Below are 25,306 nucleotides of genomic sequence, written 5' to 3'. Positions count from 1 at the left end.
GGGCTCCCTGGTCACAGACTATAAGCCCCACCATGTGTGGTCGCCGGATGGCTGGGCCCTTGTGTACACCCTCAGGAGCTCACAGTTCAGTAAGGTGGACGGGTGGGGCACTGGGGCGTGTTATCAGAGTGTTAGGAACAAAGTTCCAGGGGATATGTGTTCACCGTATTCTTCAGCATGTATCAAATATCATAAAGCAGAAGTTAAGTTCGGTGGAGGAAGTCTGAGATTTCCAGAAGGTGACACTTTAATCTGGGTCTTGAAAGATGCACAGGAGGTTGGGGAAGTGTGAGAGAGGCTCTCAGAGCTGGAGAAAACTGCTTGGTGTGCAGAGGAGCGTTGGGTGGCCATGCGTGACCAAGTCAGCGTGCAGGCCTCAGAGACGCAGGGGTTGGAGCCGACGGATACATTGGAACCAGACTGTAGATGCCTTGACATACTAAGAAATCTGGATCTGATGCTGGAGGCTGTAAGGGCAGTTTGGGGCTTTTAATCAAGGGGGTGAGTGTGTCAAGCATGTCCTTTAGAACGCTTGTCAGCACTGTGGAAGGTGGATTGGAATGAAGAGAGAGTGGCAAGGGTGGCAAGACCAGTGAGGAGGCTGGTACCTGCTCACGTGAGAGCTGACGGCTGGGACGAGAGCAGTGGCCATGTCTCATCCAGGCGACAGACCTTGGTTTGCCTACTGTGTGCCCACTCGGGCCTGCTCTGAGTCACCCTGAGAGAGAGGGAGAGACGTGTCAAAAGTAGCACCCCTCATGCACGCTTAGGGCAGATGCTGACGTGTGGCGTATGAGGAGGCAGAGGCCCGGGGAGGCAGGGAGAGGAACAGGGGTGGCGAAGAGCTTCTCTTGAAGGAGGTGTCGTGCTCTAGGCAGGGCCTCCCACGCGGAGGCGGCCGGCCAGGTCCAGCCCAAGGCGGAGCGTTTCCCAGAAGGGAGAGCAGGTGAAGGCCTGCAGTGGGAAAGCAGCCGGGGCCGGGAGAGTGGAGAGGCGGCCGTGTCCCCAGGGAGGGTGGCGTGAAGGAGGCCATGAGACCGGAGCGCCGTGCCATCAGGTTGGTGTCTGAAAATCCCCATGGCTGCCGCTTGCAGTTTGGTGGATTTCTGGCTGTCCCTCCCGCACTGGGGACGACTGGGGAAGGAGCAGGCTTGGAGTGGAGGGGAAGATCCAAGTTCCGTTCTGTACTTGACCAAGCTCCAGAGGCCGGTAGATGTTAGATACATGGACCTGGAGTCCAAAACCAGGGGTAAAAATCCGGGAGTTTGGCGTGTAAATACTCATCCCATCCCTGAGATGAGACGAAAGTCTGTGGTGCTGACTGTCCTCCGAGGCTCTGGCCGGCCCGTCATGTGGCCTCCAAAGGGGCACTCACAACAGTCCGTTTATTCCCTGTAACTTAGAGACTCAGCTCCGTGGCTCAGAACGCAGAGCCTTGAGCCTTGAGCCTGACCGCCTCCCTGCCTTTCCCCTCCCCCGCCCCCCCAAAGTGGGTGAGAACAGCACCCACCGGAAAGAGGTGAGGAGAGTTGTTGAGCACAGGGCTGGGAGAGTGAGCCCTTGGGGGATGCTCAGCAGAGTTTGCAGGTTGAGGGGAAGCCCCCAGAGCACCTCCCACCTGGGGGTGCAAGGAAGGGCTTCTTGGAAGGGGAGATCCCAGCAGTTTTGAAGGAGAAGCCAGTAAGTTTCCAGGACAGCCCAGGCAGGAAATGAATGTGTGTAGAGCAGAGGACGGAGAACAGCTTATCACATAGGTCCCGTGTGTGTCTCACTCACCGGGCGCTTCTCTCAGCTGCCCGTTGCCCATGTGTGTATGCGTGCACACGCCCCGTGCTGATTCTTCCACCTTTGCCTCCCTTCTCCACGTTCCTGGCCCATGGAAATACAGCAGATGTTTGCATGGGCAGATGGATGGATGGAATGGAATTTTAGAGTCTAGAAATCCACCTGACATTAAAGATAGATGAAAATTTCTATCTGGGAGTCAAGTATATCTTAAAAGGTGATTTTTTCCCTCCATTAACTAAAAAATTTAAAAAAATTTTTTTCTTAATGATTGTTTATAGAAGTACAAAGAAGATGGAAAAACACCGTCTATAAGTCCCAGTGCTCCCTGTTAACTTTATTGTTTTTGTAGTTTTTACTTTTTCAGTGAGGTGAGACTAGTAGATTCACACCTTCCTTCAGAGGTCCCCTGACCTCCACCTCCCAGTCTGGCCACTGGAGTTAGAGGCGAGCCCCGCTCCCGTCACGCCCCCCTGGCCGGGTGTCCCTGTCACACTACAGAGCCTGGCTGTTGTACCCACTCAGTCCAAAAGGAAGGAAGTGCCTGGTCCTCTCCAGCCTCCCTGGGGGAGTGACGCCTGCAGGTCCCCCAAGTCTCTGCTCTCTGCAGTCTCTCTCACTGGGCCCTCAGTGTCTCTGTAGCATTCTGTATGTAGTGCTCATGGATCGTACCTTCACTCTGCAAGCTCCCTGGAAAGGAGAGGCCCCCATCCGGTCAGCATTCAGCCTCGTGTGAAGGACCCCGAAGGGCTGAGGAGCTCACTCTTTACTACTAGTGGTTATGGTGTACTGGGGAGGGGCAATTATAAAGGGACAATTTGCAGATGATGATGAACTCAGACTTGTTTGTCTTTGTAGAAATTGTCATTATCTCAGGGTTGTATCCATAGAATAGTAACTTCAGAGGATTTTCAAGTGTGTTTTGATTGTTGGGTAAGATGTAAAATCCAAGAAGTACTTGTCACCGTGGCTTCTTTCATTACTGACATGTAATGAGACCCTCTGTCCTTGACTTTGTTCCCCATCATGGGCTGCAAGGCCAGGGCCATCACACTGGGTGGGTCCGCGTCTCCTGTTATCCAACTGAAGGGCCCACGGGAGGCAAGGCCGCCCTTTGCCTGCCCGAGCTGCGTCTTCTCTCTCCTTCCTGGCACCCAGTGCCCCCAGGGGCAGGGAGGGCCAGGCCCAGCTTTGCAGTCTTCTGTCCAGTTCTGGGACAAAACAGTGGTTATGGGCATTTTGTTAGTTTTGTTTTGTTGTTCCTTTTTTTAATCAAAGGAAGGAAAGGAGCACATAATGCTCTACTCCTTAAAGTTTTAGTATTGATAAAATGACATTTGATCCTTCTTTCTGTGGCTTTGAAATACCCTTTCCTCGCACTTCCTGAGGGAAGCAGCTCTCTTTACATGTGTTTACATAAGCGAAGCCCTTAGTCGCCAGTTTTGCTTGTGGCTACATTATAGCTCCCCTCCCACCCACCCCACCCCCCACCCCACCCCCCTGCAGCTGCTGTGGTTTTTGAATGGTTTGCTTCAGTATTTTTGTTACAAATTAATATCTGCATTATAAAATACATACCCTCTGCCCCCTAATTTTTTCCTGCTTGTCATGTTGATAGTAGGAAAAAAATAGACAACTAAGGGCACCTGGGTGGCTCAGTTGGTTAAGCGTCCGATTCTTCGTTTTGGCTCAGGTCGTGATCTCAAGGTTGTGAGATTGAGCCCCTCATTGGGCTCTGCGCTCAGTGCAGAGTCTGCTTGAGTTTCTCTCTCCCTGTCACTCTGTCCTTCCCCCCAAAAAACATAAAAAATAAAAAGACAACTAAGTGATTTAGAAGCTTCGTCTTAGCAGTGACGCTTTAACATGGTTATAGATTTATTTTTATTTTTGCTTCCTTTTAATTAGTTTATTATAGTTAGAAAATGTTGTCTCTTAATGCCATTAGGGATGGTAGTCTTAGTGTTTGAATTTTACTGGATCTGTATCAGCAAAGGGACATTTTCTTCGGAATTGGGGTGGGGATTGTGCAGGGCTGCCGGTTAATATTAGCGAGAGGCTAGTGAGAGGCGTGGGTGTGGGAACCCACTTCCGTGACATGCAGAGATGGCATATCCGTCTCCAGCTTTTGTGTTTGGTTTTTATAAAAGTGATTATAGAAATTGGTTCCGAGCATTTTGGAATTTGAGTCTTTAATGGAAGCCCAATGGCGAGCCAGGTGACCTCTTAGGGACTCTCTTAACTGCTGAACCTCCCCAGCCGCCTCCCTGCCCTTTTCCCCCTCCCTGAGCACCTGCCCTGCTCCATCCCACCTCTGCTGGTTTCCTGGAAGTGGGGTTCACGCTCTCCTCCACTCCTTTGCCTCCTCTACCAGTCAGTGTCCCCTGGACGTGTCCTCTGCAGCCCGGGAGCAGGGGGCTCTCCTCCCCTGGATCCCCAGCCGCCCCACCCCTTGGTCCCTCAGACTTGCTTCCTGCGCTCTCCTAAGGAGGCCTCCCTGCTCCTGCTCTGCCTGCCTCGGCCCTGCTGGGGTCACTGCCCCTGTCTGACCCTCAACCTCAAAGACTCCATCATAGGACATGGAGGGCAGTTGTGACGCCGCAGAGCTCCTGGCCCACGGTGGTCACTCAGCATCAGCTCCTTCCTCTCCTCATGGGACTTCGGGGTCGTTTCCTCGGATGTTCCTTCTGCCTGCCTGAGTTTTGTCCTGCTTCCTGTGAGTGGAGGTCACCCTGTCCTCTTCTTCCACACTGCACCTTCCTTGGGGATCTTAGGTCACAGATCTGGCTCTCAGCTGGTGTCCTCGTCCCCCCTGCCTGCTAGATGAGGACACTTAGGTTTCTCCCCAGCATAATCGCACCCCAGCCTTCTCTGTGTGGCAGTCGCTCAAGCTCCAGGCCCAGGAGAATTCACAGGCCCCTTCCCCACCCCCCCTCCCCCTCAGCCTGAACCATCGTTAACAGCCCATCTTGCCATGCTGCCACCGGGCACTGTCCGGACCTTTTTGTCCACACACAGCTGTCACAGCCTCCTAACTGTTTCCTCCCCACCTGCCTCCCACCTCCCATCTTCCATTCTGTACCTTCTGCCAGGGGGGAGTCCTCGACAGTCTGTCGCTTCCCCTTTCCAAAGCCTTCCCTCCCTCCCTGTCTGCAGCCGCATCGCCAGTAGAAAAATGCAGCGTGAGCCACATAGGCAACCTTACACTTCCTAACAGGACACTAAATAAGCAAAAACTGGTGAAATTGAGATTTTGGTTTCTCTGTATACCCCAGATATTATCTCAACATATATGTAATACGAAATTATGAATGAGATTTTTCCATAATTTTTCACGTCTTCAGAATCTGGTGAATTACACACACAGCACATCTCACTTTAGGCACATTTCAAGCACTCAGGGCTGTGGGATTGGCGGCCCAAGGCTTCAAGGTCATGGTCCAAAGCCCCTTAGCCAGAGACTTGGCTGTCCTGAGCCCCAGCTCACAATTCCAGACCTAATTCCCTGTCTCTGCTTAGGTGCTCCAGCCAAAACAGGTGCTGCATGGGTCCCCACACCCACCTGGACTGCTCTGTCCTGAGCCACTCCCAGCACAGTCCTTCCCACCCTCCGCTTCTCTCAGCACCACCAACCCCCCCAGGTCTGCTCAGGAGCTCCTCAGAGACCAGGCTTCTGCTGATGCTGTTCTATCACCGTGCGTCCAGATCACGGACCCACTGGTACTAGAGAATTCAAGCTTAACAGGGTCATCCTGTTACTAAACATGGGGCACTAAGATTCTTTACCTTTTTTACTAGATACTTTCAGCAACAGAAATATAGCTTTATGGTGAGAAACTGGCTTCGTTCTTTATCGAATACAATGTTTACAGGTATTTGTTTCTTAATCAGAAAGATGGGAGTGAAATGCTTTCTTTTCTCTTCCTATTTTGTTAAATCCAAACCAAATGATAACCAGAGCTGTTTAAACTCAGTGAATCTCTACTAGCTAGCCCTAGAGTTGTGCCTCCTGCCCAGGCTTAGCGTCGGAGGCAGGCTCATGTCCTGTCCTGAGAACCCATGTGAGTGGCCCTGGCCTTGGATGGTGTCTGTCGGCGCAGGAGGTAGCAGCCCCACCTTGCCCAGTCCGTTCGCCTGCTCTGGCTCCCTTCTTCTCTGGGATGCCCAGTGCTGGCTCTGCTCCCGCCTCAGCACCTTGCCGCCACAGTTCCTTCCGTGAGGATGCTCTTCCCCACGTGCTCTTGGCCTACCTGCTGAGGCTGTCCGCCTGCTCAGCTAGCCCTTGCCGCCCGCACAGTCTCGCTAGGCTCTCCCGCCTGAGATCGGAAGGCGCTCCAGCCTCCTCCCCGTTCAGCACTGTGCCTTCTCCCCTGGTTTGTTTTTTTCCACAGCTCTCGTCACCCTCAGATCTTGCAGATCTCACTGTCTTCTCCTCCCACTTGGACGTGAATGCCTGTCTGTTTTAATCAGTGCTGTATCAGCGCCTGGCATTAATGCATTCGAGAAAGAATGGAGGAATGATGAGCGAGCGAGCGGGTGGGTGAGCGGGTGAGTGAGTGGGGCTGTAGGCCAGTTTCCTGGCCTCTCCGAGCCTCTGTTTGCTGGTGGTAATACGGTGATTATATCTACCTTCCTAGGGGGAAGCGGGTGTCTTACAGTGCTGATGAGAATACAGTGTTCTGTCCTCCGTGGGAGGTAATTTGGCAATATCTATAAAAATCAAAATGTAGATACCTTTTGCCCCAGCTGTGTTACTGGGAATTCATCCTGCGGTGGACTCATACACGGGGAAACGGCCGTGTGCGCCACGGAAATGTCCAGCGGTGGGGACTTTTAAAACAAATGACCGTGTTTCCATCCATGTGAGTGAATGCTCTGCAGCTTTAGGAAAGAACAGGGAAGAGGTCTCGGTACCCATGCAGACAGCCATACGGATGCGTGTCTGAGTGAGAAAGCAGCAGGGCACACGGTGCCTCGTGTGCTCTGTGGTGTGAAGAAAGGGGGTGGATGGATTTGTCTCCACGTTTGCCTTGTCCGTGAACGGAGACGCTCTGGAGAGAAATAGGAACCTTCATGCCGGTGACTCTGGGGACAGGTGATCTGGAACGGAGGAAAGGGGTGCGAGGGAGCTCTCTACTGCGCGCTTTTATGTGAATGACGAATAGATTGCCTACTCAGACAAACCAAAGCTGGCCTCGCGGGGTCCTTTTGAGGTTAAAGAGCACGTGTGCAGAGCCCCTTGCAGTGCCCAGCACGCGGAGTGGAGCCTCCGATGGGAGGTCAGCACTGCTGTCCCATTGTACGTGCCGCATGCCCCAGCCCTGGGGGAGCCCCAGGTAGCGCCCCTCGAGGTGGATGCTGGCCACGCCGGAGTGCACGACCTGCCAGGGAGAGCCCCCTCTGCGTCCAGGCCTGTCCCGGCGCCTTGCTGGCTGGGGTTTGCGGCTGCCCGCTCTGCTGTCCCCGATTCCCAGGTACCCGGCCGGGGGCTCAGAAGGGGAGGCTCAGGTGTTTGTCCATAAGTTGCATCCACGTATCCGCTTATAGTCGTCTCCATGCACCTGTTTAATAGGGAATGAAGTCGCTAAGTGTGTTTTGTTATCCCGGTGACACTTATGGTCACAGCAGTGCTGTCATTCTCTGTCTTCACGCCTCACAGTTGCGGAACGATACTGTTTACTTGGTAGTATTACAATTTCGGAGTCTAATGGAATTATTTTTGTGTATCTCTTTAAGCCAAAAATAAAATTTTCTCCTAAGCATAGTGCTGGAAGTTTTGATGTCCATCCTTAAAAATCTCCCCACAGGAGGGCGCGGCAGGGGTGTTCTGTTGGCAGGACTGCGGTCTGGGTGGTTGCGGTGACGTGGGAGGGGCAGGAGCCGAGAGCCACGGTGCTGGCTGCTGGTGCGGGTGAGCCGTGGGGGCCCAGGGCCGGCTGGGCAGGCTGGGCAGCCTAGGCCCGGCGGGGACAGCACGGCCTGACGCGTGGAGCCAGGCGCCCCCGGGATGAAGACCTCACGGAACCTGCCAGAGCGGGCGCTGGGCTCTTAGGAGGGGAAGGAGGCCGGGGATGGAAACGTCGTCTGTGTCCCCAAGGCCAGCTCGCGGGTGTCTGGTGCCTTCAGGGCTGGCGGTGCCCTGGCCTGTGTCACCTGCTGAGCAGCCTCTACCCGCCCGGGCCCTGCTCTTCGGCAGCTTGCTCAGGCTGTCCGTCTCTTCTCCGAACAAAACCGAGTGATTTCATGTTCTGTGCTTTTTGGTGAGGACGCAGGGCCCCCAGCACAGGTGTGCAAAGCTGACGGCAGGGCAGGGAGGTTCGTGTCGGTGCCCCGGGGCCCCGAGGCTCGGGCCAGGAGTCCCAACCAGGGCGGGGAAGTGGTAGCGCGGAACTCACCCCGAGGCACTCGGTTCCTGGGCAGACGGCGGTGGAGAGGGTTTGGCAGGAGGAGTCTCTAAAAACTTGGGAGTCTTGGGAACTTCTGGTTGGCTTCTGGTGATACGCTTTGGGACCAGGCACCCCGGCGCAGGGCACCCGGGGGGAGCCGCCGTGCCGCTGAGCCCACGGCAAGCTCTGCACACGGGGATGCGCACGTGTTGTGCCTTTGGGTGGTTTTTGGCCTCTTGCTCTTCTGGTTTTAAAGGCAAGATTCCTGATCTGTGCCTGTGAAGGGAACAGCTGGTCAGTGGACCAGAAATTAGCGTGGCGTGGAGTGGCAGTGATTAGGCACATCCTCCCGAATTAATCGTCTGTTTATTTTTTTAAATACCATCTTGTTCCAAAGAAGATTTGGAGGACTTGCATTTAAAGATGCCCACAGGACAGCGAATCTGAGTGAGGAAGTTTCAGTGAAGCCAGGGCTGAGGTAGAGCCCAGCAAGTGTGCTGCTGTCAGGGGCTGCACGCTGACTGTCCCCCCCCCGGAGCAGCCTGGGCAGAGGGGCAGGTGTAGACGGCACATGACTTACGTGACGATAAAATGCAGAGAAACCGGGGCGCCCGGGTGGCTCAGTCGTGAAGCGTCTGCCTTCGGCTCAGGTCGTGATCCCGGGGTCCTGGGATCGAGCCCCGCATTGGGCTCCCTGCTCGGCGGGAGGCCTGCTCTCCCTCTCCCACTCCCCCTGCTTGTGTTCCTGCTCTCGCTATCTCTGTCTCTGTCAAATAAATACGTAAAATCTTTAAAAAAATATATAACTGTTGGGGCGCCCGGGTGGCTCAGTCGGTTAAGCGTCTGCCTTCGGCTCAGGTCATGATCCCGGGGTCCTGGGATCGAGCCCCGCATCGGGCTCCCTGCTCCGCGGGGAAGCCTGCTTCTCCCTCTCCCATTCCTCCTGCTTGTGTTCCTGCTCTCGCTATCTCTGTCTCTGTCAAATAAATACATAAAATCTTTAAAAAAAAAAAAAAAATGCAGAGAAACCGGGGGGCATAGCTCTCCCGGCCGCGAGGACCGCGAGCCTTTCCTGGGGGTCTTTGTAGGGAGGATGCTGTGTGTAGGTGCCAGGAGTCACAGACTCAGATGCTCCTTGCGTAAGAGATGAAAGTTGCCCGAGGGTCTGGCCCTCTCACCAGTGTGTCCCAGAGCCTGGTACAGTGTCTGGCACGTAGTAGGCTCTCAACAGTGTGTGTTGAATGACTGACTCTCTCAGCGAAAGCCAGTGGCCTAACACCCAGTGCAGTTCTAGAAAGTAGTTCTCCAAGGGGCCCGAGTGCTCTTCGCTGGCGTGGCTGACCGCGGGGTAGAGCGTGCACGTGCCTGGATGGACTCTTCCGTTCTCACCGAGAAGCAGACAAGTTTCTTGCTGGAAAAGTAGACCTTCCAAGCTTCTCCATTGTGATAACTTGTTCTCCTTTGTCTTCACAGAGACTAATAGACAAGTCACGCGTAACCTGCGTCCGATGGGTTCCCGGTTCGGAAAGCCTTTTCCTAGTAGCCCACGCGAGTGGGAGCATGTACTTGTATAACGTGGAGCACACTTGCGGCACCACAGCCCCCCACTACCAGCTTCTGAAGCAGGGCGAGAGCTTTGCCGTACACACTTGTAAGAGCAAATCCACGAGGAACCCTCTCCTTAAGTGGACAGTGGGCGAGGGGGCCCTCAACGAGTTTGCTTTCTCCCCAGATGGCAAGTTCTTGGCCTGCGTGAGCCAGGATGGGTTTCTGCGGGTGTTCAACTTCGACTCGGTGGAGTTGCACGGCACGATGAAGAGCTACTTCGGAGGCTTGCTGTGCGTGTGCTGGAGCCCCGACGGCAAGTACATCGTGACGGGCGGCGAGGACGATCTGGTGACCGTCTGGGCTTTCGGAGACTGCCGAGTGATCGCTCGGGGCCACGGGCACAAATCCTGGGTCAGTGTTGTGGCGTTTGACCCCTATACCACTAGCGTGGAAGAGAGCGACCCCATGGAGTTCAGTGGCAGTGACGAGGACTTCCAGGACCTCCTTCATTTTGGCCGAGACCGGGCCAACAGTACCCAGTCCCGGCTGTCCAAACGGAACTCTGCCGAGAGCCGCCCCGTCAGTGTGACGTACCGGTTCGGCTCGGTGGGCCAGGACACACAGCTCTGCCTCTGGGACCTCACGGAAGACATCCTTTTCCCTCACCAGCCCCTCTCGAGAGCAAGGACACACACCAACGTCATGAACGCCACGAGCCCTCCTGCCGGCAGCACAGGGAACAGTGTCGCGACGCCCGGCAACTCCGCGCCCCCGCCCCTGCCCCGCTCCAACAGCCTCCCCCACTCCGCCGTCTCCAGCGCCGGCAGCAAGAGCAGCGTGGCCGACGGCGCCCTCGCTTCTGGGGTCAGCAAATTCGCGACGCTCTCCCTGCACGACCGGAAGGACAGGCACCACGAGAAAGACCACAAGCGAAACCACAGCATGGGACACATTTCTAGCAAGAGCAGCGACAAACTGAACCTGGTTACTAAAACCAAAACGGACCCAGCTAAAACCCTGGGGACGCCCCTGTGTCCTCGGATGGAAGACGTTCCCTTGTTAGAGCCGCTCATCTGTAAAAAGATAGCACATGAAAGACTGACTGTGTTAATTTTTCTCGAAGACTGTATAGTCACTGCTTGTCAGGAGGGATTTATTTGCACATGGGGAAGGCCTGGTAAAGTGGTAAGTTTTAACCCTTAATGCTGCACCAGATCTAGAACTTGAATAGGTAGTGATTTTTTTTCTTGCGGGAGGGTGGGGTGTACAATGAATGTGAATGGCACTTCTTACTCTTAATGTAAATCTAAATGCATCAGAGCCATAATTTTGGATACTGCATGCCATGTAATTCTGAATCATTTGATAATTCAACTTAGAACGTTTAAAAAAAAAATATAATCAAACTAATTGCCAGCCAAGTCAGTCACCCTCCTGGGAGTATATAGAGTCCCAAGGTTAGCGCTCCTGTATTAGACTATTTCGACTTTAGGAAAATCATGACAGTGTGGGGAAACAATGACTTTAAAATGCTAAAATTAAAATTTCTGCTTTAACTGGAATACTTTTGCTTAACTACTCAATTAGAATGTTGTACACCTGATCAGAGTGTGTGTTCAGTAATGGACGGCCATTAATTGTCATTTCTAGTCCAGTTTTTATCTTAATCATAAAATGTTTAGGAATCTATGAAATTTAACTTTAGGAACAAAGCATTCAGCAGGGTTGATTGATATTATTTTTACATTGTTCTGGCAATCCACAGAAAGAGAAGAGCCTTAATTTTTAAAACCCATTTTAGTCATTTTATGACAATTAAAATTGTTTAATAAACATCTTTTTTCAAAGAAGCAGTTTGTAGCACTTTGATTGAGATTCGGTGCACTGAATAAAATACCACCTTGCTCCGAGCCCGGCCAGCCCCCGGGAGCCGCGGGCCGAGGACACCAGCCCAGGTGTCAGAAGTGCCTCTTGCCACATAAGCCAAGACCTTTTATGTTGGATATGCTTTGCTTATGTTTTTTTCCAACAAGGGAAAGGTTTTGGTTCCTTTTGCGGTTTTCTGTGGGTTTTTTGTTTTTGTTGATGTTTTTGGTCAAACAAGCACGACTGTAGGCCCGGGACAGAGTCTTCGGCCTTGTTTTGTAAAGACTGACAGACACCCCCCACCCCCAGGTTCAGAGTGCTCCTGAGGTTGCCCTGGTTTGGGTTTTGTTTTCCCGCCCAGAGGGGAGGCACAGGTGCAGGTCGCCCCCTCTTACTACTGGGTGGCCGTTGTGATCCCGCCCACTCGGGCCCCGTCCTCACCGGCCTCCGGCAGGACTGCCGCACCCCTGGCCCTGGTGAGCGGCCGAGTGAGCCCCCTCTGGCTGGACGCCCAGCTGCGTCTGCGGGGGCCGGCGCGGTTCTCATGCCTGTGGTCCTTATCGGCTATGTGACGAGTTTCAAATTCCAGTTTCACGTGGGAGGAGATGGTTCTCTGACCTACATATTTTATGTCAAGATGATGGTTATCTTATTTGTTAACTTATTTTGGTCATTTTGGTTTGTTTTCTGTTTTGCACACCTTTGTCATTAAACGTAGAGATGCTGATCGTTTACACTCGTTTGAGTAGTGGATGCGAATCAGCAAAGTGGACACGAGACTCGTTTCTCTGCAGCATGCAGCTCTGTGTGCTCAAACACAGCCCGCAGCCCTCCCGGAAGGCCGGACCCCGCTTCCCCGGGCCTGCTGCCCCCGCCCTCCCCCCAGCTCACTCTACCCACGCTGCTCCTTCCATGGGAGGGCTTTCTATTACTGATAGCAGTGTTCCACCACGTGAGGAGCGTGCTGGCCTTCCAGGTGCATCCCACCCCCCCCCCACCCCCGCCTCCCGCCCCGTTTATGTATGACGTCATGGTATGTGTTAATGTCCTGTTTACTCTTAAGATGTGGTCCTTTGTTCCTAAATGTTAAGTGACCTGAGGCAGCAAAGACAGCCATCCTTGTGGACTGTTTCAACTTTGGAGGCTAAATTGGGACGTCAGATGGAGAGAATCAGAACCAACACTCCAGGTGCAATTTTCTGTACCTACATAGTTTTAGAAATTTCAGTTCAAATGCTTCTGAGGCATTGAGTATGCAGTTTCAAAATTCAGGACTTAGAATTTGGCCTAGGCAGTGGCCGATCCCAGGTAAGTAGCCTTCATGGGAAGCTTCTGGTGACCTTCTGGTTCTGAGTGCATTGCTCGCTGCATTGCCCGCAGGGAAGCTGTGGTGTGCGCGCTTTCTGACCCCGGGCACCCTCTGGCGCCCTCCGCTGCACGCGCTGCGGTAAAGGAGGGGTGGCTTGGGGGCACTGGGGTGGGAGGAGTCGGGGGGCGGGAGAGGCAAGAGGAGGAGATTATTGTTCCCCTAAAATCAAGCTCCGAAATGTGCTGACAGAAGCCTGTGGTGTCCCCTCCCCCACCCCAGTTTTAAAAACCATGGTCATGTCCCAGTTCAGGATTTGGGGCTTGGTCACAATCTTGTTCTTCCCGTTTCTGCTGGTGAGCGTATCCTTAACATCTGCCCGTCCCCGCTCTGGGGCCCGTTGCTGGGTGGCAGGTGCCGGGGAGGGGCTGCGCGGTGGCCCTTCTGATGCCCGCCCCTTTGTTCACCAGCCAGCAGAGCACCTGTCCCGCAGTCGGGGGACAGAATGCAAGGTGTTCTCCGGAACCAGGACTAGAGCTGCCCGCCGCTTGAGGGCACTGGAGGGGCGGGCGGGCCCTCTCTCGGGCTGGCTTCCGACAGGGGCTCCTGCAGCCCTGGGGCGCTGGGAGGGGGCCCCGCGGGGTCCTGGTCTCGGGTGTGGAAGGCCCAGGGCCAGACAGCTTCCACGGCAGCCCTGAGGGCACATCTGGGGAGCACTCTTCTAGTGTCCTCACCGGGCTTTGAGCTTCCTCATTGAAACTGTTCCGAGTGTTCTCGCTTCAGCATTATCCTGAGCAAGAATATCTTTTCTAAACCAACCTCTGGAAGAAAACCTCTGGAAGGAGGCTGCTCCTGCGTGGACGGAAGCGCGGACGGAAGCTCAGGTGGCGCTGGAACCCAGCTCCCTCCTGGCCTGTGTGCGGGGACCTGGGCCCTCGGAGGGCCCAGCCACGCCGCCGCGGTCCTCCCCGCCGCCCTGCCTTGCTGTGACTTCGGGCCACCCCAGCCCTTCTCTGAGATTCTCCTCTTCCTCGGGGGCAGGGGGATTAAAATCCCTGAGAGGTCTGGAGAAGGAAGCCTTTGGAAAACCCTGCCTTCTTTTAAAAGAAAATGTGTAAGAGGGAGTAGGCACACTCTTCAAAAATAATCCGTAACTTTGGGTTCTAAGTTCGCTTAAAACAGTGGTAAAGAATCTTAGTTTTGTCTCTTGTGCTGATCGAACCTCCTAGAGCATTTTGGAAGTGTTCTGTGAGCCACTGCCTTGGGACTGAGGATAGATACCTAGGATAGGACAGGGGAGGAGTGGAAAACAGAAGTAAGCTGTCCCCACGATTACTGCCCCAGTCACTCAGAAGCCACAAGGAACAAAACGTCCTGGAGCTGTACCAGTCTTTATGGGCACGTGCACACGTCCTGGTGGGACTCAGGTGTCCTGGTTCAGTGTTTGGCCTAACACCCAAGTCCTAGCTGGCAAGTTCCCCCGTTCCACCCCAGTCACCCCACTTCCTGAGGTGCGTCTGGAATTTCTAAGACCCTGTCAAGTGTTGAGTTGGCGTGGAAGTTAAGTTGGTGAAGCTGCTTTATCAGACGTCTTCACCTGCGTACAGGGCCCTCCTCACCTCCGGCCTCGGCAGGGAGGTGTTTGGGTTTTTTGTTGGGGAAGCTCAAGTGTGAGGGGAAAGGCCACTGGGTCAGGGAGGGCTGGAGAAGGAATCCTTTGGGAAACCCAGATGCCGCGTGCGTGTACCTGACTGTCCGAGGAAGACCTAGAAGCAGAGTCCGACTGGCTTTTCCGGGAGAGACGCACGGAGCACAGCATCCCTTCTGTGCCCGAGGGCTCAGCCGATGTCAACTGGCCGGTGGCCCCTGACTGACTTTCCAGCGCTGCTGGAGGTGTCCACTATTGGGCTTTGCTTCCACGAGGGGACCCCTGCACGTGTGTTGTGGGCCTGATAAGTAACCGGGCGGTGTCAGCCATCCTGGGAACCCAGCAGGGCCCAGCGGCCAGGCCCTCCTTGTCCAGCACGCCTGTCATCTGTTCGGGTCGCCGAGGGGCTCGGCTCCGTGACCCCAGGGATGGCCCGCGAGAGCAGACAGCAGTCCAGAGAGCGGAGTCTGGGGCTCACATTGAAAAGCACTTGTGTTCAGAGCCCAAGTTCAAAGCTGTGTGAAAACGCCCCTCCCCCATGGAGGGGACAGTCCCCCTGGTATTAACTCTGATTCGTTGCTGCACCTGTTACATGACTTCGTGTTGTGCTCACACTGCTGCCTCTCAGTTTCAAAGTGTAAAAGGAAAAATTTCCTGCATTTTTTTATCTCTGTAAACCTAAGTTTATTAGAGACCACTATGTTAGGTGACCTTGTATAAAATTGTATGATTCTTTACCTTTAACGAAAGTCAAAAGTAAAATATGTGTTTCCTTTTTTATATTTTCGTCCAATTTCTTGATGAATAAATTTGATAGAGCCTTCCTAATATGAAATGTTGATAAATTAAGTTCTTAACAACTGTTACAATAATTGGTGAAGCTTTAATATCAGTATTGTTAATTTATCACTTTTTAAGAAAACCATGTTTTGGTTTCACTGTTGGTTTTTGGCTGTTCTCTTGTCACTGTCGCAGCTCGAGACTCGCACACTCGCGGTGTGGTGGGGGGGCCGTGTGTACGCGGACGTGAAATAAACACGAGCAAATGAACTATGCGTGTAGACAGTTTGCGGTAGTCAATTTGCCAGCTGGGCTTCACAAACGTCTCAACCGAAAAAGAAAACTTCTGAATGCTGTGAAATCACGTCCTCTTCAGCCACCCAGCCAGCCGCTGGGGGCGCGGGGACTCAGCGGGGAAGCCGGCAGGCCTCTGTAGCCTAGCCCTCTTCCTGGGGGTTTCCTGGCCTTCCTCCTCCTGGCCTTGCGCGGCGTGCTGGGCCGTGCTGGAAGCTTCGTCACCGCCTGGAGGTCCAGCGGTCCTGTCCGCTGCAGAAAGGGCAGTGAGGGAAGGCCCACTGAGGGTGGGAAGAGTTGGCCATTCATCCTGTCCTGCTGTTGAGTGTGCCCTCACTCTCCGCAGCACCCTGACGCCTGCGACCTTGAATGCCTCAAGGCCAGGACCCCAGCCTAGACCTGCAAGTTCCCCGGAGGCTGAGAGGCAGGACCGAGCCCTGGTCAGGCCCTGGTGCTCCTACTTGACGGGAGACCTTTGGGCCTGGAGCGAGGGGCTGGCGGGGCCCCAGGAAGCTCGTCCAGGGGCTGGACCCCAGCACCTTCCTGACCGGGCCGGCCTCCCGAGCCCCCGGGACGAGGTGTGTGCACTTGGCCTCTGACGCTAAGCTGCCGAAGCAGAAGAGACCGTCTCTGGCTCCGGCCTCACAGGGGCCTCCCCGGATCTGCCGCCGCAGGAGCAGGGGTGTTTTCCTGAGCATGGAGTAGATTGTGAGCCCGCAACACTACCAGGTGGACGGCAAGTTTAAAAAGACACACACAACATTGTAATCTTTTAGAAATAGTTTGTGCCTTGAAAATATACTCTAGGTCCGTCTCCGTGTGTGGCTGCCTTTGAAAGAAACACTTGCGTGTGGACCAGCGGCCCTGAAAGGGACGGAGCCTCTGGAGGCGCTCAGTCCCGTCCCCTCCTCCCGCGTTGGGTGGGACCTTCTGGAAGCGACTCCGGCCAGAGAGGCTTTAGGGAGACACGAGAGGGTCCCCGGGGGTGAGAGGCTGTGCTTTGCCTCCAGGCACCGTTCTCAGAGCTGCCCTTCCGTGCTGGTGCCGAGAAAGCCTTTTCCGCGGATGCCCGACCAGAGCATCATTTTCTCCGGGGACTTCTCTCGCTGAGGCCAGGCTGAGGGGCCTCTCTGGGGAAATGTGTCACCTTCGGTGTAACCTGTCAGGCAGGTGGAGGCTGCCACGGGGACACGGTCCGCTGTCCTGCAGGACCCGAGGCCCCAGGCCCAAAGTGAGCAGTGGGTCTGGGGCGGGTGGGGAGCCGAGGCCCTGCTCTGCCCACCTCCCACGCCTGGCTCGGGTGCTCTGGGCCCCCAGGCCCCCCGGCCCCCCAGGCGTTCTGTGTTGCTGCAGGCAGCGGTCTGGGTCACGCGAGCCACGGTGAGGCCCTGGTGGCGGGGGCGCGGGGCTGGGAAAGCGCTCCCACGGCTGGAAGCTCCCGGAGGAAGGTAGCCTGGTGACATCTCACCGTCTCCGGGCCATCTCTAAAGGGACGTCACTTTACAAGTGATATTTGCCTCTTAGTCTCTGCGTGACCAAGAGCTGGAGTATTTCCGCACTTACTTTTCAAGATGAAATCTCTAGCAGGAAGAAAATGGCCACTCTGGTGAGAACAGAACAGCTTATTAAATACTAGATTCCGAAATCGTCCCTCGTCCGGGAATAGCTCCCCACCCCCACCCAGGGGCCTAATAGGCTATTAGGCAGATGCCCAGAGTCTCGGCTGGGTTGGTGTTTGGGCAGCTCTTCATCACCAGCTGTCCGGTGTCTGGCGGGCCACCAGCAGTCCCCACGCCGCTGAGGACAGACAAGTGGCCTCCGCGAGGTCGGCGGCGTGCAGGCCGGGCGGGCCCGACTCTCCATCCGCCCAGGCCTGTTCTTTGCTCCTTCCTGCCCCTGAAGAGTCACCACGGAGGCCGCAAACGCAGGCCCGCCTCCGGAGCAGGCCGGGCCGTCCGCGGGGCTTCCTCGCGAGCGCGGTCTCAGTCTTTGATGGGGGCCTGCGTGTGCTGCCCGTCTTTCTCTGCGCCCCGGTAACCTTTAAACGAAAGCACAGCTTATAGAAATAAGGTGACCTTGAGTTTTTGTTTGAACGGCCGCATTTCCCGCGATGCCTCCACGGTCCCATCACAGCAAAGCCCATTCCATCTCCAGGAAGGGAACAGGTGGGGTCGACGTCCCGCTCACCGTGCCCAGCCAGACGGGGCCCTCCTCCCCGCCGCTGACCCGCAAAGGCCTCTCGGGCGGCTGGTGTCCGACGCTCCCTCACGCCCTCCTAGGAATGTCCCAGACCCTCACCTGCGCCCCAGAGGCAGTTGCACCCTGGGGTGCGTGCCCCCGCGGGGCCCCCTCTGCTTGGTGCCAGGGTGCTGGAGGCCCGCCGTTCTGTCCCTAGTCCCTTTGCTCCCCACCGAGCCCTCGGGCTTCCCCCCACGCCAGGCTGGCATCCCAGGCCCCTTCCCAGCTAGGTGCCCGAGGGGCGGCACCCCGGGTGTGGATCCCAGGTGCACACTGCTGCACAGCGTCCGGAAGAAACTGTTCACCACGGGTGACATCAGAAGGGCTAACCCCCTTATCCAGACGCTGCGGTTCCCTGGGCATCTGGCAGTTGAGTGTTTATGTGAGTGTGGACGGCAGAAGCTGAGAGGGAGGGTGGGTTTGAGGTGGCTGCTTGCTTAGGTGACCTTCGTGATCTCTTTTGAACCTGGGGCCTCCCGCGGACAGTAGGACAGCAGGGGGGGTTGTTCTTGGTGGGGCCGGAGGCTTCAGCCAATGGAAGCTGGAGGAGAGCGGGCCTCCCCCCAGAGCCCCCGAGGATGGGGTGGCATTTCAGGGTGCCCCCGCTGACCCTTCTGAGCCTCAGCACCCACCCTCTGCCGGCCGCCGGAGAGGGGCCAGGGCAGAATTGGAGAGGGTCTAAGGCAGGGAAGGGCTGGGTGGCCGCGGAGCGCTGGAACGGGGGCCCCCCCAAATGCAGATGCACTACACAGCATTCCTAAGGCTTCATACGAAAAAATGACGTAAAATATGTCATTAGTAATTTGTATACTCGTTACCTGTTGAAATGATAATATGGAGTATATTGGGTTAAGTATGTTAGAACTAATTTCACCTTTTTTTTTTTTTTTAAAGATTTTACCCATTTATTATGGAGAGAGAAAGCACAAGCAGGGGGAGTGGCAGGCAGAGGGAGAAGCAGGCTCCTCGCTGAATAGGGAGCCCGATGTGGGACTCGATCCCAGGACCCTGGGACCATGACCTGAGCCGAAGGCAGACGCTTAACTGACTGAGCCACCCAGGCGTCCCTCACCTTTTTTCTTAATTGTTAAATGTGCTCCTAGAATTTTAAATTTCACGTGTGACTTGCCTTGTCCTCGTGTTGGACAAGGCTGGTCTGGGGCAGGGGTGGGGGGGGGGCCTTTCTCAGTGTGTCCTGAGTCTTTAAATAACCTTGGGCGCCTCCGGTCACCATCCTCTGGACGCAGGGCTGGGGCTCTGTCCCCGGGCTGGATCACTGCGCGCTCCCCCTTTAGCAGGAGGAACAGAGTCCTCCTGTCATCTGGGGGAGAAAAGGGACCTCTTGGTGTTGTAGACTTGGCACTGTTCCTGGACATCCCGTAGCTCCTGGAAACCACTTGATTGCGGAGGCAGAACATTCTTGTGATAAAGGCTTCTTCACTCCGGACCGTCGCCACGGAAGCGGGGTCCAACATTGGCGGCCTCCCTGCAGCTCGGTGGAGGCGGTGAGGAGGGACCGGTCCCCTCCGTCGGTGGGCTGCCGCTTCCCCGCAGGGAGGCAGGGGGCCCGGGGTCGGTCGGCAGCCGGTCCAGCCGTCTAGCTGCCTGGAGGCCGTGCGGCCCCCCATGGGTGAGCGTGGGAAGCACCGGGGGCGCTCCGCCGTGGACGCTGGCCCGGCTTGTGCTCCCGGATCCCAGGGGAAGGGCTCCTGTAGATTCCGAGCAGGGCTCCGTGTGACGCTCCCTTCGCTCTCGGCTGCCTGCTCATGTCTAGACGAACAGGTGTCAGTTGTGAGAAAGGAGGTAGGAGGCGTCGCGGTGGGACAGCGCATCTCCCAGCCCCCGCCCCCGGGGCGCGTGGGGCTGAAGCGCAGTGTCGCGCGGTCACCGTCTGCATCCGCACAGGCCCGGGGTGTGCAAAGACAGCGGCGTCCGCTCCGAGTTCAAGGCCTGTCCCGTGGCAACAACGAACCAACTGAAGCGTTTTTTAGGACAGCTTAAGTTTGTGTTCACAGACCTGAAAATCTAGCTTCAGTGTCACACTCTTGTAGCCTTAAAATTCTTAATAAATGAGCGCCAAACCGTGATGAGACTGCATCCCGGTGAGTGCGGAGAAATGCAGACGCTCTTTGCTACGTCCGGGGCTAGCCGGCGGGGGGGGTCCCAGCTCAGGCCTCCCGCTCTCAGTGGGGGCCACCCCCATGGCACGCACGCCACCTCCTGCACCCTGTCCCCAGATCCGACAGCCCAGGGCCCAGATCCTTGTCTTCCCGCTGAGCCCCATGCTCGATGCCGAAGCCTGAGGGGCGCCACCATCACACCCCAACCAGAGAAAGCGAGAGCACCCCGTCCCCCCCTGGAGGAGGACACCCTTAGGAAGCGCTAGCCCCCGTCTGTGGTGGCCGACCCGCTGAGGGGACGGGGCGTGAGGTCAGAGCCGGGGGCCCCGTCCCCTGGGGCCTCGCCGTGCTCCTGAGCGGCGGCGGCCTCTGGGGAAGGTGGCGACCGGGTTCACGATGTCCCAAGGAGCCCAGGCCCCGAGAGGCCGCCCGCCGCTCCCCAGGCCAGCCCTGCCCACCGTCGGGACGCTTCCGTGCGTCCTGATCAGCTAGGAATGTCACACGGCGGCGTGGGTAAGAATTAAGTAGATGAAAAATGGAGGCTTTGTTCCAACACTGGCTAACGATCCGACAGAAATCTGTGGTCATGTGACCTCTGGCAAAGGAGGCGTGTGGCTTTCTTGGCTGCCCCGTGTTTTGCTGGATTAATGTAAACTGCTTTGTTTGCAGGGTTTATTGTCATCCCAAAACCAGGCCAGCTCTCCGGGCGGAACTGTAGTGTAGCGGCCCGCCCCTGCTCGAGAACCTTCGCCCCGACGACCCGGTCCCGAGGCAGCGACGGACGAGACAGGAGCGCAGACCCTCGCGGCGGCAGCCGTCACCTGGAGTCGAGTGCGAGGACCCGCGGGGCCCGCTCGGGAGGGCGCGCTCTGCCATTCACCCAAAGAGGCTGTTCCCATTTTGGGGCTGCAGTAAAAAATAAGAAAGCGGATTTTCTTGCTTTTTACTCAGAAGTTCCGTGTAATTAAAATCTCATATATATCTGTATAATCTATACAGATATATATAGTGTAAAATAAACTATCTCTTGGACAAGAAGTCCCCTTAAACTCAACTGTTACAGACAGTATTTCACTCTGTTTTTGCACTGATGTTTTTATACGTAGGTGGTCAGAGACAACCTGGAACGCACTCATGAAGAAAGTTGTTGCTTTCTGACTTAAATCTGTCATTCAGGAAGACGGATGCTGCAATCATAGATTTTTACAAATTGCACTTAAAATAGATTTTTAATGCTATTAGGGAATTACTTTAAATATGGGTCTCACAGACTCGCGGCCCTCCAGGGTGTTGAAGATGCTCTTTTTAATCTTACATTTATTTTAATACTGTTGTTTCCAAAGCAGTCAGCTCTGTATTATATGTATAAAATGATGTGATTGTGCTACTGGGGGACATGGTTACTTCACCAGTAGTTTCCATCTTTTATGAGTGACATTTCTAATCATGAAAAAAATATTAATATTAAAACTATCTTGAATATACCATTGGTTTAGCTTCTGTTAAGTTGACTCAATTTTTAATGTGACTTTTTGTTCAATTAAAGTTTGGTGTAAAATGATTCGTCCTTTTTCCACCCTGTTCCTGGAAGCCCGAACCAGGACGGGCGGCTCGAGCGGGGCTCATCTGGAGAGTTCTGTGGCCCTCCGGCCCCTCCTTCCGGCTCCCGGCTTTAAGTCGCTGTCGTCGCTGACAGCCCGTGACCACACGTGCGTCGCGGCGTCTGCGGAGGCCGGGGTGCTCTGCTGCTGCGGGGATCCTCGGGGATGGGTGTCGGGCCGAGACCAGCTCGGGAGCAGCTCCGAGCAGATGGCTGTCACTTGCACTGTCGTCCGCAGCGGCCCCCCCGGGAGGCATTTTTATCTGGTGTGACTAAACCAAGAGGCGTCCGAAGCACAGCTCTCCAAGCGAGCACGTTAAATCGGGGCACGTCCCACGACTGAGGCAGGAAGCCGAGCGCACGCCCTCCGAGAGCCGCGCGGAGCCCCTGGGTCCCCGGGACAGGCGCCCTGGGGGAGGTGAACGCCAGGACATAGACGCCCTGTTGTCTCCAGCGAGAGAGTCGGAATTTATCAATCGTATACATTCACAATGACCTGCATATTAAAACCGCACATTCCGGATGGTCTCTCGGTCATGGGCACCAAAGCGCTGGCTTCTAGGCGTGTCGGTGACACGGAAAACCCTGCCCACGCAGGCCCAGGGACACAGGGGCGGCCCACATGCTGCAGCAGGTCAGCAGAGGCCGCCTTTGAAAACGGAGTCCAGCGTTCGTCTCGTGACCCTCCGGGGCGGGCGGGCTCCTCCCTCTATGACGGGACAGGTGGAAGTCTGGTTGGCACGAGGACCGCGGTCACGAGCGTTCAAATTCGAGCTCGGGTTGGTCGGACGCCCCGCCGTGCTCCCCCCGCCTCCACATCTCTCAGGGCGGGCGGCCCTGGCTCGGCCCAGGCTCTGGAGCGAAGCTGTCGGGTGGGCCCCGACTCGCTGTCGACGCATCTGCACTGGGAACAAATCTACGGCTCTTGCAGCAAGTAGTCCAAGGCGGCTTCTGAAATCAGACCGCCTGTAACTGCCCCCCGCGCCCCCCCCGGGCGTGCAGCCCCCGGCAGGCCCCGGGCAGACGGCAGCCAGGCCACCCCGTGAAGCCAGGGAGGGCGCAGCACGACTTGCACGTGCTCTTACGCGCTGCCTCGACCTCCCGTCCGTGTTTGGGGCTGGTGGAGGCGCGCTGCGGGGACGGGTCTACGGGAAGCTGGGAGGAGGCGGGTGCTCCAGGGCGAGTCAGCGAGCTTGCTGGCTGCCACGCGGCGGCTGGGGGAACGCGGCAGGCCCGGGAGCGCCCTCTGCGCCGGGCGGGGGACGCAGGGAGCAGCAGTGCCCCGGTCACTTGGGTGGCGTCCCCGCTGCCGCTTCTGCTCCACAAGCAGGTTCACACACTAAGGTGCTGTCAGAAGTGGGACCCTCGGACCAGCGCACCAGGCCACCCCTCTGCCCCGGGAGCAGCTTGCGCGCCCTGTCGGGCTGAGAGCAGGAGGCCCGGTGGGTGAGGAGCGGAGGCTGGGGCACCAGGCAGGTGCTCAGTAAACGCTGTGCAATGAGCCGACCTACGGGGGGCGGGGGGGTGGGGAGCAGGACTTCGACCCCACTTCCCTTCTGGAGCTTTGTCCCTCGGGAACAGCCTCGCCTGCGGAGGCTCAACTAGCCTTCAAGTCTCCTTCACCACCTTTCCAGTCTGCAGTGAGCGGACACCCACCAGGGCTCCGGCAGCAGGCGGAGGCGGCCTTCCAGCTCAGGGCCTAGAGGCCGGACACAGCCGGAGCCATTCCAGCTGCCCGGGGACTGGCTCCCGCGCTGAGAGCGGGTGGGGGGCCGCAGGGAGGGCGAGCGTGGCCAGAGTACCCCCTGCTCCTCCTGGAGGCTGGTGCACAGGGCTGGACCAGCTGTGCCCGCTGTGGGGCCTGGTGTGGCCGGGCTCCGGGCTCCGGGCTGACGGCTTCACAGCACTTGTATTCCAGAGACCAACGGGAAGCCAACAGCTTCATCGGGTGGACAGGTCACACCACCCCCCAAGGGCCTGGCCTGCCCCAGAGAGGCCCTCCACGGGGAGGAACAAGTCTGCAGGAGAACTTTAAAGATTTTCCCCTCAAATGTTATACACTTAAAGGGGTAACAGTTTTCCTAAATACACAAATGCTGGTCAGTCCTTAAATGTGTCCTTAGGGCCCGTCCTCGAGGACAGGAGCATGCCCCCCTGAGTCGCTGCCCCTCAGGGGCCTGGTTCTCCGACAGCCTCCCCTGCCTGGGGTCAGAGTGTGGGCGCACTGGTCGTGCAGGGCCCTCTTCGATCCCAGAAGCCCGCTCCTGTCGCCTCTGGCTGCCGGTCTCCCTGGTCTTCCCGCTGCTGAGCCCCAGCACCACCTGGCTCTGGCCTCCTCCCTGCCTCAGCTCCCAGGGGACCCGGAACTCCCAGATCCTCCACGGAGGCAGAGTGGCGCCCTGCTTGTCCCTCAGGGCCCCCCTGCCACAACAGGGTGTTAAATGGGTTCAAAGGAAGCTCTTTCCAGCCGCTCCTCATGTGCACCCAGCTCTGAACATTCCCGAAGCCGTTTCTGGTCTTGAATCTGCCCCTCTTGGGCTCCTCGGCCCCCATGTGGCCCACGCCCACGCTGTCTCGCACTCACCTGCACCCCGCCCCTGTAAATGCTGACTCCCGCCTGCCCCTCCTGAGGCTGCTGTATCCACCCCACAGCTGGGCCGACCTGGGACTCCTGGTTCTGCTTCACCGCCTGGCAGGTGGGTCAGAGGTGGTGGCCACTGGAGAGCATGTGGAAGAATGTCACAGATTTGTCTTAAAAGAGGGAACAAGATTTCCCCGATGCCAAGTGATGTTGGGAAACAAGAAGGGGCGCCTGGGTGGCTCAGTTGTTAAGCGTCTGCCTTCGGCTCAGGTCATGATCTCAGGGTCCTGGGATCGAGCCCCGCATCAGGCTCCCTGCTCAGTGGGGAGCCTGCTTCTCCCTCTGCCTGCAGTGCCCCCTGCTTGTGCTCGCTTTCTCTGTCTCTCTCTCTCTGTCAAATAAATAAAATCTTAAAAAAAAAGACGGAACAAGAAGACAAAAACTAACCTGGGAAATTTTCTCTCTTTTTTTTTTAAGATTTTATTTTTACTTATTTGTCAGAGAGAGAGACAGAACACAAGCAGGGGGAGAGGCAGGCAGAGGGAGAAGCAGGCTCCCCGCCAAGCAAGGAGCCCGATGTGGGGCTCGATCCCAGGACCCTGGGATCATGACCTGAGCCGAAGGCAGCGGCTTAACCGACTGAGCCACCCAGGCGCCCCGTAATTTGCTTTTTCTTAACGTTGTATTAAGTTTGCGAAGGCGAGGAAAAGAAGGGGTCATTACGCTACATCCCAAGACAAAAACGGGCTCAGGAGGGTCTGGCATCTGCCCAGTGGGCGGGCCAGCATTAAAGCAAAGCGCCGTCAGGAAGCCGTATCTCTTTTCACAGGTGAAGCTGGGCCTCCGGAGCTAAGGCGATGTGGCCGGCGGCCGCGGGGAAGCCCGGCGCTCCGACGTGCCTCATGCTTGGCAGCCCCGTCCGGCTGCAGCTCCCCGGGGTGCCAAGGCCACGGAGCACCCTGGCCGAGCCTCTCTTTAGTCCTTACTGGCTTTTCGCGGGCCACAAAATTAAGCTGTACCAAACAAAGCCTTCCCAACAAAATAAATTCCCCAAATGTGCTCACAAGACCTAAAATAAAGAAATGCACGTCAGGACACGTGTTTAACTCAGAAAATACTAAAATATCGTACTGACAGCTTATTCTTTAATAAAACTC

General features: G+C 56.3%; 1 protein-coding gene across 1 annotated transcript in view; it reads left to right on the top strand.

The window, feature by feature from the left end:
• WDR20 (WD repeat domain 20) overlaps positions 1-15,591 on the top strand; it is a 56,961-nt gene extending 41,370 nt beyond the window's left edge. Inside the window, 3 exon segments of the mRNA XM_081829895.1 lie at positions 9,642-10,901; positions 13,359-13,385; positions 13,388-15,591. Of these exon segments, the coding sequence (XP_081686021.1) occupies positions 9,642-10,901; positions 13,359-13,385; positions 13,388-13,423 (1,323 nt within the window). The 3' untranslated portion in view covers positions 13,424-15,591.
• Positions 15,592-25,306: the final 9,715 nt, after the last annotated feature.

This window comes from Leptonychotes weddellii, chromosome 9 (assembly GCF_054177405.1).
Source record: "Leptonychotes weddellii isolate Sample4059 chromosome 9, ASM5417740v2, whole genome shotgun sequence".
Taxonomy (NCBI): domain Eukaryota; kingdom Metazoa; phylum Chordata; class Mammalia; order Carnivora; family Phocidae; genus Leptonychotes; species Leptonychotes weddellii.
This window is presented reverse-complemented; position numbering and strand designations above follow the sequence as displayed.